This window comes from Amblyomma maculatum, chromosome 2, assembly GCF_055883805.1.
Source record: "Amblyomma maculatum isolate TAMU_Amacu chromosome 2, ASM5588380v1, whole genome shotgun sequence".
Lineage (NCBI taxonomy): Eukaryota > Metazoa > Arthropoda > Arachnida > Ixodida > Ixodidae > Amblyomma > Amblyomma maculatum.
This window is the reverse complement of record NC_139345.1, coordinates 80,364,218-80,377,530: the sequence shown is the minus strand read 5'-3', so window position 1 is coordinate 80,377,530 and position 13,313 is coordinate 80,364,218. Positions and strand designations below refer to the sequence as shown.

General features: G+C 47.7%; 2 protein-coding genes across 2 annotated transcripts in view; one reads left to right on the top strand and one right to left on the bottom strand.

Moving 5' to 3' along the window:
• Cdk12 (Cyclin-dependent kinase 12) overlaps positions 1 to 9,330 on the top strand; it is a 58,112-nt gene extending 48,782 nt beyond the window's left edge. The window contains exons 12-13 of the mRNA XM_084594597.1: positions 7,709 to 7,750; positions 8,536 to 9,330. Of these exons, the coding sequence (XP_084450723.1) occupies positions 7,709 to 7,746 (38 nt within the window). The 3' untranslated portion in view covers positions 7,747 to 7,750; positions 8,536 to 9,330. The remainder of the gene's footprint in view (positions 1 to 7,708; positions 7,751 to 8,535) is intronic.
• On the bottom strand, positions 8,068 to 10,167 carry LOC146199108 (uncharacterized). The gene is made up of 2 exons (XM_084594599.1): positions 9,702 to 10,167; positions 8,068 to 8,661 (listed from the first exon to the last, which is right to left on the bottom strand). Exons 1-2 carry the CDS (start codon positions 10,032 to 10,034, stop codon positions 8,347 to 8,349), a joined length of 648 nt encoding a protein of 215 aa, XP_084450725.1. The 5' UTR covers positions 10,035 to 10,167; the 3' UTR covers positions 8,068 to 8,346.
• Positions 10,168 to 13,313: the final 3,146 nt, after the last annotated feature.

The window sequence follows — 13,313 nt, the reverse complement described above, 5'->3', positions numbered from 1 at the left end:
TGCAATGGCATGAGCTTGTGCAAGTGCTTTGACATGGCATAAGTGTTTACATAACCTTTTGCTTGATCTTTACACTAAACACTTGCAAACATCCTATGTCTACATGCGTCACACAAACAAAACATACGCGACAACTGTGCTTCTTTGTGTAATCGACTTTTTTTGCCTCTATTTTTTGTGTTTTTTTCCTGCCATCGATGGAACTCAGCATCAGGTGAGATTGGTTCTCGCAATGAACGACCGTCTGGCACAACTCCCTATAATGACTCATGTGGAAGCATACAAGCATTTTCGTCTTTGTTTGTGTTGGCTCGTTGGAAATCATGGGACACTCCCAGTATTACAAAGTCTCTGTGTTTGTCTATGAAGAGACTGCAGACAAAATCATAAATTCTTGTGGTATTTTTTTTTTTTTTTCGTTGCTTCGACGTGTTTACGACCAGCAAACTGTTTTTCGTCGACTTTGTCGGACTGTGCAGATGGGTGTTTTTTTTTTGGTTACCTTCTTGGCTTCAACGATAAGCCACACGCACTACTGGCGTTCCGTACCACACGGACGCCCCGGCCTTTGGCGCGAGTAGTGCCAATGTTGCCAAGGGATTCCGAGCCGTTATGGGCTGGCTCCCACTCGTAAAGTGCTCATAACTTCAACATCAGGACGTGCAAAGTTCCTTATGTTGGTTTAATATTGCGCAACGACTGTTACGTGACGCCGCGAATCACTAATCGCAATTTGAGCCAGCGTGTGACGCACAGACGTAGCGAGTTTGTCGCCACACAGCCCTTGTCTTGCATTTATCTGGCTGTCGGGTGGGGAAGCACCATTTCTGAAGGGAAAGGGCTGGCAGCGGCGCGTGAATCGGAAGGGGCATGTACTCGAAGAGATAAGCTGTCCAGTTTCATCACGAAATCTCCCCTTTCATCGCGCGGAGTGACGAAAGCTGGCGGAGTGTGCGAGGTCAATCTGCGTCCCCCTCTCTCAATCCTTTCCCCGATAGCTGGCCAGTCGTCCAAGCCCCATTCTTAACTGGGGCGAGGGTCGAACGGTTCTAATTTCGATGGAAGTTCAGTAGAGTGGCCAAAGTTGCCAACTTTCCATGCACCGTTTGCGGGCGAAGAGGGAGGGTTTTCTGCTGAGATAGGTTGGCTTGAGCTAGAAATTCGGTCTGGTATCCTTCCAGTGTGGCTGGTTGCGACTCCGCGTGTTACGGTTACCGGCGTGCAGGCTCGCTGATAGGTCCCAACGCTGCGTGCGTGCAGCTGCCTGCGCACTAACTGCGCGTGGGCTAGCTGCGATGTACCAGTGTCTACACTAAAGAGTGGAAACGGTCACGAAAGAGCGCGCACGATATATTAAATGCCCGACTATAAGTGGTAGGCGTATCCACGTCATTTCGTACTTCACGTACGTTGACTTGAACGAAGCTAACAACGCCGGTTCTGCACAAAAAAAAAATTAAAACAAAAACTTGAATGACAGGGCAAGAGCACTGGAATGCTTTTGTGTTTCGAATATACAGGAAGGGGCGGCTTAGCCGTTCTTCTCAAACACTGCAGCTCTTGCTGAGCGAAAACTCGCTCACGCGCCTCTGTTAGTGTGGAATTTTGACCCTGCAAATTCTGTCGTCTCTGATGTTGGCATAGTTCGATTTAATCGGTTTTTACACCTCGAGCACATTTTTAGGTGTTGAACGCAAGTTGATGTGTTGTCCGTTTTGTCGGAAGTTCCTCGCATGTATTTCTGCTACCTGTAATCTTCGTAGACCGAGAGTTTGCGGGTCGACATCCCGCGATAATCTGCGTCGGTCGTAGCAACTATACCGGTAATTTTTTTTTTTTTTTTCTCCTCCAGGGCCGTTAAACTGCGCCCTAACATTATCGACTGGTGCGCTCTTGGGCAGTGCACGTCGAATTAACGCGCGATTAGGTAACGTCGGGGTTTAGGCGCGAAGGATCATGCGTTTCCGATTATGTCGTGCGCGATTAGAGGTCTGCGGAAGAAACACATGGGCCCTGTGAATGCCACTGTGCAGTGACGTAATATTTTCTGTGTAATCTGAACATTATTTGTGGAGCTTTCGCTTGCGCATAATTTCCAGCTCTCTCTGGCCACCGATGAGAGCAAGAACACAACGCTTGTACCGTCGCACACCGGCACGGAGGATGGTCGTATGCATTTGGAGAACAAAGCGGAAAACTCCCGTCTGACCTGACCGCATCGAAGTCCCGCAGTTTTCGCGACCCACAGGGCTCAACCATACGAGCTGTGCTTTCAAATGGAAATAATTGATCACCAAAACAAATCAAACGGCTCGCCACTTCGTCAACTGACGTACCTACTCGACCCTTATTGTTTGAACCGCTCTGTAAAGCAAAAAGAAGGAACTGCCCCCCCCCCCCCCCTTTTTTTTTTTTTTTTTTTTTTATTGAAATTGTACAGATTGCGAGTTTTAATGGAAATCTAGCCAGCAGTGCATCGCATGCAAGGAGTACTGAAGTCGATTACCGCAGACATGAGTTCGGACATCGCACACTTGCACTCAAAAAAAAAAAAAAAAAAAAAAATGACGGCCCTTTTTTTTTTCTTTTTTTTTTTTTTTTTTCTGTTGGTTGTCAGTGGCGCTTAACTTAGCGGTTGTCTTAAGTAAAAACTAGGTGAAGCTAATATCTCTTACAAGAACCTAAGACGGGGATGAGACTAAGATAATGCAATTGGAATACCCAAATTACACCAGAGAGACCAAACTTTTTTTCTGGGCACTTGCCGACTCTTACGTCTTCACAAACGCGGGCTAGTGGTGCGTCTAAATAGCTTTGATTTGCGTTAACTCTTAAGGCGCGTGCTGCGCGTTTTCCTAGTTGAGGTTGCAGATGGAGCACTGTGCTGGATCCAGAGTTTAGATCGTTCTTCGGCTCGCCGTCGTGCGCTACGCACTGCAGGAAGACGAGAACACCTCTGAAGCAAAGGCGGCTACGTTTCGATGGAGGAGAAACGGAGAGACGTCCATTTTCTGTGCGTTGTCACTGCACGTTGAGGATCCCTAGGCGGTCGAAATTCCCCGCAGCCCTCCACTACGGCACCTCTTTTATCCCCGCCTTCCCTTCCCCTACGGCTCGGTTCAGGTGTCCACATGACAAGCGCGACAGGTACCCTTCCTTGAACCAATCACTATTGCTATTTTTAGAAAGACTTTTATGCTCGATCGTCTTGGAATCGCAGCGCTTACAAACGAGGGCGCGCGCACATTGCGCTGAATTCACACAGTTTGTGTACGTTTGACGGTTCGTGGGACGGCGGAACATGACAGCTCGACTGGCTGTTTCAGTCACCGTGCGGGTGGCATTTCGCGCTTACCGCCGCCATCGCCGCAGAGGTCCTGCCTGTACGTTCCTTGGACAAAGAGCAGAGACTTCTGGCGCGCTTCACGTCACACTGCAAGTGTCTTGCATAATACGGGGGAACTGACTTCACATTCGTCGCGTTCACGATGGTCTGGCGCTCGAGCGCAACGCGCTCACACGCGCGTCCGGCAAGGTTTTGGCGCCAAACTTGAAACTGGTTCCGTGCAACTCGAGGCGGACTATTCCGGCTGCACGCATCCAGTCATCTGAACAACACGTGGGAGACAGGGAGAGAGAGGTGGCGAAATCGTCCCGGAATTATGCCAGGACAGTCTACGTGACAAATGCCATTACATTGTGCGTGGTGCTAACTACCGGCGGAAGTGACGAATTGCGCAGCATCACGAGGCCAAGAAGATCCGTAACATTAGTCGTACATTTTGGCGACTCCTCGGCGTGTGGCTTTTGTGCTGTCTTGTATCTCGACTGACCCCCGGAGATACGAGATCATGCCTTTCGCAATCCAGTGTCGATGATCGCACCGGTCCTTCGTGAAATGGTTTTGGGGTTTTTGGGCCTGCCGAAATTCCGCGAGCTCGCCTGTTGGGGGCGACGGCGAGTTACGAACGGCTTGGAACACTTGTCGCTGGCTTGGCAGACGGATTATTCACTCCTCAAGAAAGGGATATCTGGAGTGCCTGCTCACGATGCTGCTATGCAAGCGTAAAATTCCCGAAGCGATGCATTTGGTATGAGTAACGGAGCTGTAGACTCCAGGTTAATTCGGTCCACCTGGGCTTCGTTAACGAGCTGACAGCGTGCAACACACGGAGCACCTTTTGCGTTTCGCCTCCCGTCGAGGTGGGATTCTGTAGCGTATGTAAGTGTCGCGAAACAGTCTCCTTTCACCACCGTTTTTTGAACGCAATGTAGGCAACATACTACACACGCGCTTAGCGCACTTGCTGACAACCGTTATAATAGCCAAGCAGCACCGAAGCGTAAGCATTTTTTTTTTTTTTACCCTTTGGCGTTTTCACGAATTCTGCGGTTTCGGCTACATTTGAAACCGGGCTGCTTTACGCGTACAAGGAAAAGGATCGCTTTTCAAGAACAGTAAATAAAGATGGCCGACGCGAAGTTGTGTGCCTACGAAGTGCAGTCTTCTGCTGCTGGAATGCTCTAGTAAAGGACATTGTAGATGAGGTTTACCTGAGCTTTGGTTCAAATGGGGCCACAAAACCGCAAACGGGGACGTCGAAGTATCCGGAGTGCGTGAATTGCTAAATGTTTGAGCCAATCATGTTATTTTTTTGGCATGATATTCCGATATACACTGGTTTTAAGAATTTTTTTTTTTTTTTCCTTTCATAATAGTACATACACTAGTGACAGAAGGGGGTGGCCGTTTGGTGCCCAGCTTTCGCCGGTTCAAGCCAGAGTAAGGGTCGGAGTCAGAACAAAACAGACATTATGCACAGCAAGAAACTATACATACGAATTCACACATATCAATAAGTACACAGTTTGACTGATTGGTGTGGGGTCATCTTCAAAGTGCAAAGAACGGGAAAAGAAAGACGGCAGGACATAATACGGGTTTGGAATGATCCCCCCCCCCCCCCCCCCCCCCATATGTTTTCACAACGTTACTATTAGCGGGGTTTTCTTTTTTTTATCTTTTTTTTGGGGGGGGGGGGGGGGACATTTAAGCGTGTATGCAACTTTCGCCTAAGCACTGAGTAAAACCCTTCATGACCAAAGCCATGAAATGTTTCAATTCACTATTTGCATTGCCACCCTGGAAACAAACCCCATAATCTATTTTATTATTTATAGCCGAACTTGTACATGCAACTCTTACGTCCACCATCGAACAGATACAATAGGTTCATTCGTGCTTGCCTACGATGCCCCGTAAGTTAGTTGTGAATGGGGAATCTGAATTAAGTTCTGGCGTTATGTATTTGTCAATTTTAAACAGCGTAACGTCCCAAAGTCGCGTTGAGACAGTAATCCCGTATGACATTTTAAATGGGATGTTATACGGGCAGCGGTCGTTGGTCCTCGCTGGTGCATACTTACACGAGTTGCGGTCACACCCCCGGATAGGTGTGTCCCCCTCCCCTATAACGGGGAATTGTTGGGAAACCGTATTGTTTTCAAACCAGACTGCCCCTTCCGAGATTTACCCATAAATTCATGCCTGACAGTTCAACACTCGGTAGCTAAGGTGAGCGGGCTTGTCTACATAACTGTTATGCGAGTTTTATAGCTCATAAGCTTGTCCACATGTTTCAAAGTAGTAGTCATGCTTTCAAGCTGCCGTCAGCGTAGTTTTACGCAGTGTGGAAGTCGGCACCGATGTGCTCGTGATTAGGGACGCGTTAGACGCCGGTGAACGCGTGCATTTATATGCAGCGTCTAACGCGCGCACAGTCAGTGGCAACTAATAAATTGAAACTATAACCAGCCCCAGTGTTGCTGGAAATGCATGTAGGATTGTACAGCTGTTTCAAGCTGCTCCAAGGCGCCGATTACGCTACGCACGCGGCACTTGGCACGCGGCGTTGAAACGAATGGTTGCATCGCCGCCTTTGATGGCATTGGAGAAAGGGCAAGACTTCGGTTCCGCGTGCTCCGTTCTTTGGTTGCGTTCACAGATAGCTTTCGCGAGTCATCTGTAATGAAGCTTTGTGCTCTTGCAGCTATTTGGAGACTTTTTCTTTTTTTTTTTTTTTTTTTCTTAGCGTGGCTGCTGTTATACAACGGGCGACGGTAGCTTTGATAAGCGAGTGGGTGTGGAGAAGGAATCACTCTGGGATGGAACGAACCTCGTGTTGTAGATGCGCACCGCGATACCGGAACATCGCAGTTCCGCTCGAAATTGCGCGAAGAGCACTGACCTTTGTATTCGACGCAGTGGACTGTTCGATGGGAAGCAACCTTGAACAGTGTTCTAATCCAATGTACAGCGCTCAAGTACTCCCAGGCAGCTGAGCTGTACGACCAGGCATCAGCGGCGTTTGAAATTGGTTAACACTAAATAAAAGGCGCAGTATCTGTCGACAATTCTCTGCGGACGCCTGAAACAAGCCGTAATGTAGAGAAGGAAGGTGGAGGTGCAAAAAAAAAGCGCCCTAGTGGAGGGCTACGGGCCACCGCGCTATAAAGGCTTTCGCCTCATCGGACTTTAGTGCTCCAAAGTGCCCCCTGGCATTTTTTTTTTTTTTTTTTCCACGTGCAACCGATGCCCTTGGGCAGTGTGCGTTTAAGTTCGGAGCTTGAAACCCGCAGTGCAGCCTGTAATGATGGCAGTAGCCTAATGCAAGGAATGCTTTAACGCGCTGCGTGTAAACGGCTGTTGCCTACTCGCGTGCACGGGTGACCAGAGGCGTCGGGCGCGCAATCAGTTGGCCTGCACGTGGACCGTCGGGGTTATCTGCGCATGCGCGGGAGTACTGGTTGCCGCGAAGCTTGACACTGGGTAAATCAAATGTTTTAGCATAACGGTACCAAATTGGGGTAACGACCACGTGGTTTGGGCAATTCAATGTGAATCCGCGCGGAAATTGAGCAACGTGTGCAGTGAAAGATGAGAAAGCTGGCGGAGGTGCTCTAATTGGACTAGATTGAATTGTGCTTAGACACCTGGCTGGTAGACGTGATCATCTTGATGTTAGAGTCACTGAAATGTGCTATGGCCGTTAGAACCCTAGCAGCCAAATTGTGTTGTGGAGTGGTACTCTGCAGCACACAATTTAAGCACCCTTTGCTGTGAAAGCAAACTGAGATGTCAAACACCCCAGAATATGCCATCACTTATGCATCATTTGTGTTTTCGTGTGCTGTACCTTTATACCATGACTTGGAACTGCTTTAAGATCAATTTACATAACTACATAGGGAGCAAATTTTCCAGCCATTTATCTGTATGAGAAAACTCTACACATGGGAAATATTGCTTAGGGTACTAACAGAGGCATTCATGAATATGAACCTTATTGTTGCTACTGTATGCTGTGAAGTTAGTTGCACCTGGCTTGGTGCTGAAGGCCATTGTCATACTCTACTTCTACTTTCTGGCCAAATAAAATCTCTACTTTTTGGGTGTATGATGTGGAAGTGAGCCAGTGTGCGAGATGCCTCTTATTACCCAAGCACTGGTACCAACAAAAGTTTCTGCTGTTGTCAGACATGAGATAGCAGGACAGTCCCCATTGCTTTAGCTCTCGTGGTGGTGGTGTGTGGGACATCAGAATATTTTCTATATTTTTCTTGTAGCTGGAACTTGCTGTCCTTTTACATTTTGCTTTTGACACCTACATTAAGCACCATGTGTTACTTTACTGTCTGATCTTTGCAGGTACTCCTGTGAAAGCAGTAAACAGCAGTGCTAGCTGAAATGGTGAGTTTTTGTGTGTTGTATTTGTTTGCATCGCAGTACCCGTCTGAATAGTGTCATCTTTGGTATGATAGCACTTCTACGTAAATGTAATTTTTTTACAAAGTTCTTGCAAGGAAATCGGCAGCCTTGGCGAGAGGAGAACTCAAGTTAGTGGTGCACGTGACCGTTTAGGCAAGAAGTTATAGAATTTCTTGCTATCACCATGTAAGTTGATCTCTGCTTTTTCTTCTAATGAACTGTCAAAAATTCTGCTTTGTTGCTGGAGGACCTTATTTCACCAATCAGAGAGCGTACTATTACACCAGCTGATCATGAGCACAGGGTACTGATTTGGAAACCATTGTAATCAGTGATGTTTTATTTACAGCTTGATGGAGTGGCACGTCACTTGGCCAGCTTTTTCAGCTGGGGCAACATTGGGAGCCTGGCATTAATTTGTTAGTGGACTGCATCTTAGACCGAAAATCTTTTAAAATTGTGGGCAGGTGCAAATGCCAGGCAAAGAGCATGAATGCATGCTAACATTCATTCAGCAGTGAAGCTTAGGCACACTACTGAATAACTCTGCAATACGTAGGGGATGCTTTCTGTCGTCACTAAGAGCATTGACTTTCTTCCGTAGCTGGCCCGTGCTCTGCGGAAGGGTTGGTGTCAGTCTCTGCCGTACATCCACTGTTATCTGATGTTGACACGCTGCCGGTGGCCATGGCTTCTGGAGCCAGATCTGTCTTTTGTGTGGCTGTTGTGCATGATGCATCGTGCTTGACTTGAACCATGTCTTGCAGCTCCACCCAAGGGTCCTCAACCATGGATGGCTTGACGTAGCTCTCGGAGCTACTACTGGCCCCACTGTAATGGGGTGACGAGCGGTACGGTGACCCGGACCAGCTGGATGCCTGGGACCCCGAAGACTGGACATCAAGGGAAGAAGAGCAAGAGAAATAAATGGCAGGCACCAGCACAGGGCACGCGCAGCAGCGCTCTGCTGCCTCATGCAGCAGGGCATCAGTGCCACACACTACATTTGGGGCAGCTGCTCAACGCCGTGCACAGCTTTTGGTCCGTTCTCATTGCTGCCCCCCCAACAATACTGAATACTGACAGAGCTGCCAAACAGTGATACACAAAAGGTTTGTAGGACCAAACTGCTGCTGATTCTAGAGGCACTCCTCTGTTGTTAAAGTATGGTGCAAGATGGGTTCTGGGCATCTAGTGTGCAAGATTGTGGACTAGTTATATACCTGTTAAATGTTTTTTCCCCTTTTATGGGCATTATGGTACACAATGGAACATTCCTATTTATGCTGTGTGTTTAGGCTGAATTTCAGTGGGGTGTTAACCACAAGATTAAGTGCCAATGTGGCAAAGCCATACCCTCATTCATATGTTTAAAAAACATAGCTGGATACATAAATGATGTGCACTGTGAGGTTCCTACAGTTTTGGTGGCCTTTTACACTGGCATTCCAGTGACTGGGTGAATGTGCATTGCTGAAGTGTGTACAGAGAAAGAAGGCTTGTGCATTGTCTCAAGTGTTGTTGGAGCCGGTTATTTAAATAAATTAATCTTAGCCAAATAAGGTCTCCTGGCACTTTGACACGAAGATATATGCGTTGGCAAAGACGGCATGACCCAACGTGGGCTGGGAACTCGCGCGAGTGGTTTTACAGCTACTATCCGCTGCGAGGTGACGCGCAATGGTTATGCGGTGTTTCGTGGCTCAACGTAATGGCCAGCCAATGACTGCCGTTTATATACTGGATGTGCTCCATTCCATTTATTTTGCACATTTGCAATAGATGCAGACTGAGGCTGCAAAACTATCGCGCGTCTTAGCCATGCACTCACTCGAATTTGGCGGGCTGCGCCGCTTAATCAGCGGCACTTTAGTACATCGCGGCGTCATGCTTAAGGTAGCGTGCATTGGCATAAACTGACCGCAATGCCTACCCGTGGGCTAGAGTTGAAACGATTCCTTTGTGCAAAGCACTGGCGGTGGCCTTGTTGCTGCCAGGGTGATCGAGGCGAGCCACAGCTCTCCCTCAGGTACTTAGGCTGTCTAGGGTGGCGGCCAAACACGGGCGTGCTGAATCTCGGTGACGAGAACGGAGACGTGAGAGCCGAGTGGTTTTGGCCGCGGGGAGACGAGTTGTTGGGTGCGGGGGACGACTGTTGCTGTGGGCCGCGGATGGGGCTTTGGTACGGAGATGCTGGCGGAGACGGGAAAAAGAAGCCCTGAGCGAACATGGGCCGATCATCCCTCGTAGAATTGTCGTTCTGCATTGTTTGGTATAACCGCTTGGTTTCCGCACTGGTTAAAAAGAGTTTCAAATGAACTTCTCGTCTACCGCGCACGTCGGCGCCTGATCACACGGGCGCCATCTTTTATTCGTTGCATGTGGCCATGTGGCTACTCGAGCGGCTTGGCTGTGGGTGGCCCGTGGGTGGCCGCAGTCGGCCAAACAGTCCGTTAGTGGCACGAGCAGTTCAGTCTGTTCTCTCGAACACTCGTTCGATTTGCGCGATAAGTTCTGAAAGTGAAATGGGAGGAACGGAATTTGCAAAACCAACTTAGTACACTCGTTCGATTTGCGCGATAAGTTCTGAAAGTGAAATGGGAGGAACAGAATTTGCAAAACCAACTTAGTGCCATTTTTAGGGTATGGTAGTTACGAACGCCAGAGCAAGAACGGGTGCGTCTAGCTCGCTTCACCGTCGGGATTCTTCGCTGGCCGTGGAGCAACCTTCGGTGATCGCTGTGGTGAAAAGCAAGTGGAAACACCGTTCACTGCAACTCAAACCTACTACAGCTGTCGTGCCGCTCGAATACAGCTGTCATGTCGCTCGAATCAAAGCGGTGACAGCTGTGATAACTGGTGCGCAAGCTCGTCAACTCTGCTACAGCACGCAGTGAAGGCTGTCATGCCGCAAGTGATTTTTGCATCTAAGTGATCTCGCCAGCGGTTGAAATGCTGCGGTGAACGTGGTGCATTTCCCACCGGCGAGCACTGCATATGCTTGCTCACGACGCAGTGAAAGGGGTTTGTTTTTCGCTGTGTGCACGTTGTCCATACGCATTTCGCACGGCAGTCTCAGCAGCTTTTTGATGCCGCTTTCGATTGCCGGGCTTTTACGGGCGTGTGCGCCATCAGAGAAACCGCTCTCCTTTACAAGAGTAGCTATGTTGCTAGTGCCATGAAAGCAGTTTCCCTGCGATGGGCCCCCACTGCACAATTTCGGAGTCGCGAGCTAGGTCTATCCATCGAAGTGATTTTTTTTTTCCTTATTACTGTGACAGACCTTGCATCTTTGACTCGTTCTTGGACCCCTAATTTAGGGAATTGTAGCGTGGTGATGCCGGAGCGCTTGTGAAAACCTTTGCTACGTCCCATCGCCGTCGAAAATGCGACTTTTCGCATGTAGAGGCGTCGCCTGTGAGGTGCCTGCGTACAAGTCTCGAAAAATAGACGTTGAAGTATTGACCCAAAATCTGCGACAGTACAAGCCTCAATTTGTCTAATTGTGGACTGAAGGTGGGTAGCGATTGGGCCCCAAAAAGTAGTGTGTGCAGCCACTGGTGCCCAGAAATGGTGGCATAAGGTGGGACATTCGCTATGTTGCAGAGCTTCTGCTGGATACGGAGGAATACAGTTGGTGCAGGGAGTTGAGTTTAATATTTGACGACATTTAAAGTGCTTGATGTTATAACATGAAAAAGAAAATTTGGTTATGGCATTTTGCTGTGTGCCCAAGAAGCAGAGTTTAACCTGAGGACAAAGGCACCTATATGCTGTGTGATGCCAGTGCACATGAAAGATCCTCAAGTGGTTCAAATTAATCCAGAGCACTTTGCTGTGGCAAAGTCTAAATGCATAGCCTAAGTCATGCCGGGGTGTTAATCTCCTCATGGCATAGCATACCATACTTAAAACAGCTGCAAACCTCCTCTGTAGCTGCTGGTTAGCAAGCATAGACATACTCTTCTATTCCAGACATTCTCGAGTTCTGTTAATCTTCAGAGGTTTTGTACCTATTAGCATCATGAGCTTGTGGAGTGCTATGTTCTAGTGTGTCTGATGTTTAAATGTAAGTGTGATTATTGTTTTCAATATATTTTAATGAAGTGTGGCGTGACAATGCATTTAATATTTGAAAGTATAAAAATGACTCAGAATAAGAAGGCACCTCATTTTTCACAGCATGTGGTAGCTACCTATGCAAGTTGAAAGTGTGATTTTCTGGGTATAGTTTTGTGCCTTGTGTATGTTTAAGTGAGGCTTAAATGTAATGCCAGCATTTTGTATAAAATGAAGTGGTTCCTGCTATTCAGTATTGTCGATCATATGCACCTGGTACAATACAGATAGCTTATCTTTCATAGGGGCTATAGCTGGCTGACATGCAGCTACACCTTTGCAACACAGGCTGACATTTTAGCTGGCATTAGCTCAAAGCAATGGTCTTACATCACTATCACTACTATAAGCATGCATATAAAGTTATGGCAAAGTGGGCTGTGAGAGGCAGGTTCAGTGCTGTCTGGACATTTTATACAGCTGCTATTTTCGGTCGTTACTGAGGTCATCAGTAAATGCAAATTGAACATGACTGATTATAATGCTGATGTGCAATTGTCAAAGTATTGCTGTACTTTTTTTTTTTTTTTATCAGGTATCCCTTTGTGAAGAAATCTGCAAGAGCAAGCATGCAGCCTGTTTTATCTGAGGTAAGTTATATTTTTTAATGCAGTTGATTGCTGCAGTGAAGGACTCTTCTATGCAGAGATCGACGCACCCAGTAACAGCAACATGGTCTGGAGTGCCATTAAAGATGAATAAAGCCATGGTTTGTCACCAGCTCGTGGCTTGTGTCCTGTGTGCCTTGTTCTTGGGCGGCAGCAAGTTATGCACTATTTCTTAGCTGCTGATTGGCTGGAGTTTTGATTTGGGCTTGCTGCTCCGTTTATCGTTCTACCTCGATTTAAATAAAGGGATTCGATTAATTACTATGAGAGCCAGCGTGGGAAGAGGACGAAACAAGAAAGGTAAATTCGGGGAGCCTGTCAGCGCTAGTGTTAGGTCGTCTTTGTGTTGCCTTTTAAATGTAATGAAGTGCAATATGGAAAAGCCTGCCTTCTATATATATCCATTTTTCCAACTATTTCTGGCAGCCTATTTCAGGTGCTTTCCGCGCTTATAGTAACCACTCGTATATCCCCCCTCTCCTTCCCCCACGAAAACGTGTTTGTAGCGAGCAGGCATGCAAACAAGACTTCAGGACTGGCGGCGTTTCATGACTGCGCTGGCGTGGTACCGCATGTAAATCTAAGCAGTGACTAAAATAAGCGGTATGATGGCAGCTGTAATAAAATGATGAGATTTAACGTCCGTAAAGCGGCTCGAATTGGAGGGTACGGACTGGGAGGGGTGCAAAACATTTATTGACGCAAGGGTATTGCCCCTTGGCCCCCTACTGTGTTGCGTTGCGTGCGCGCTTATATCAAAACCGAAACCACTGACGTTACCTGTTACGAAACTGGCGCACAGATTTGTAATGATGTGC

Bases quoted from the DNA above. Each gene is read 5' to 3' on its own strand.
- LOC146199108 (XM_084594599.1), bottom strand. From the start codon at position 10,034: ATGCAGAACGACAATTCTACGAGGGATGATCGGCCCATGTTCGCTCAG. The intron at 8,662-9,701 runs GTAGGCATTGCG...CTTGATGTCCAG, and splicing joins GTTTCAACTCTAGCCCACGG to TCTTCGGGGTCCCAGGCATC.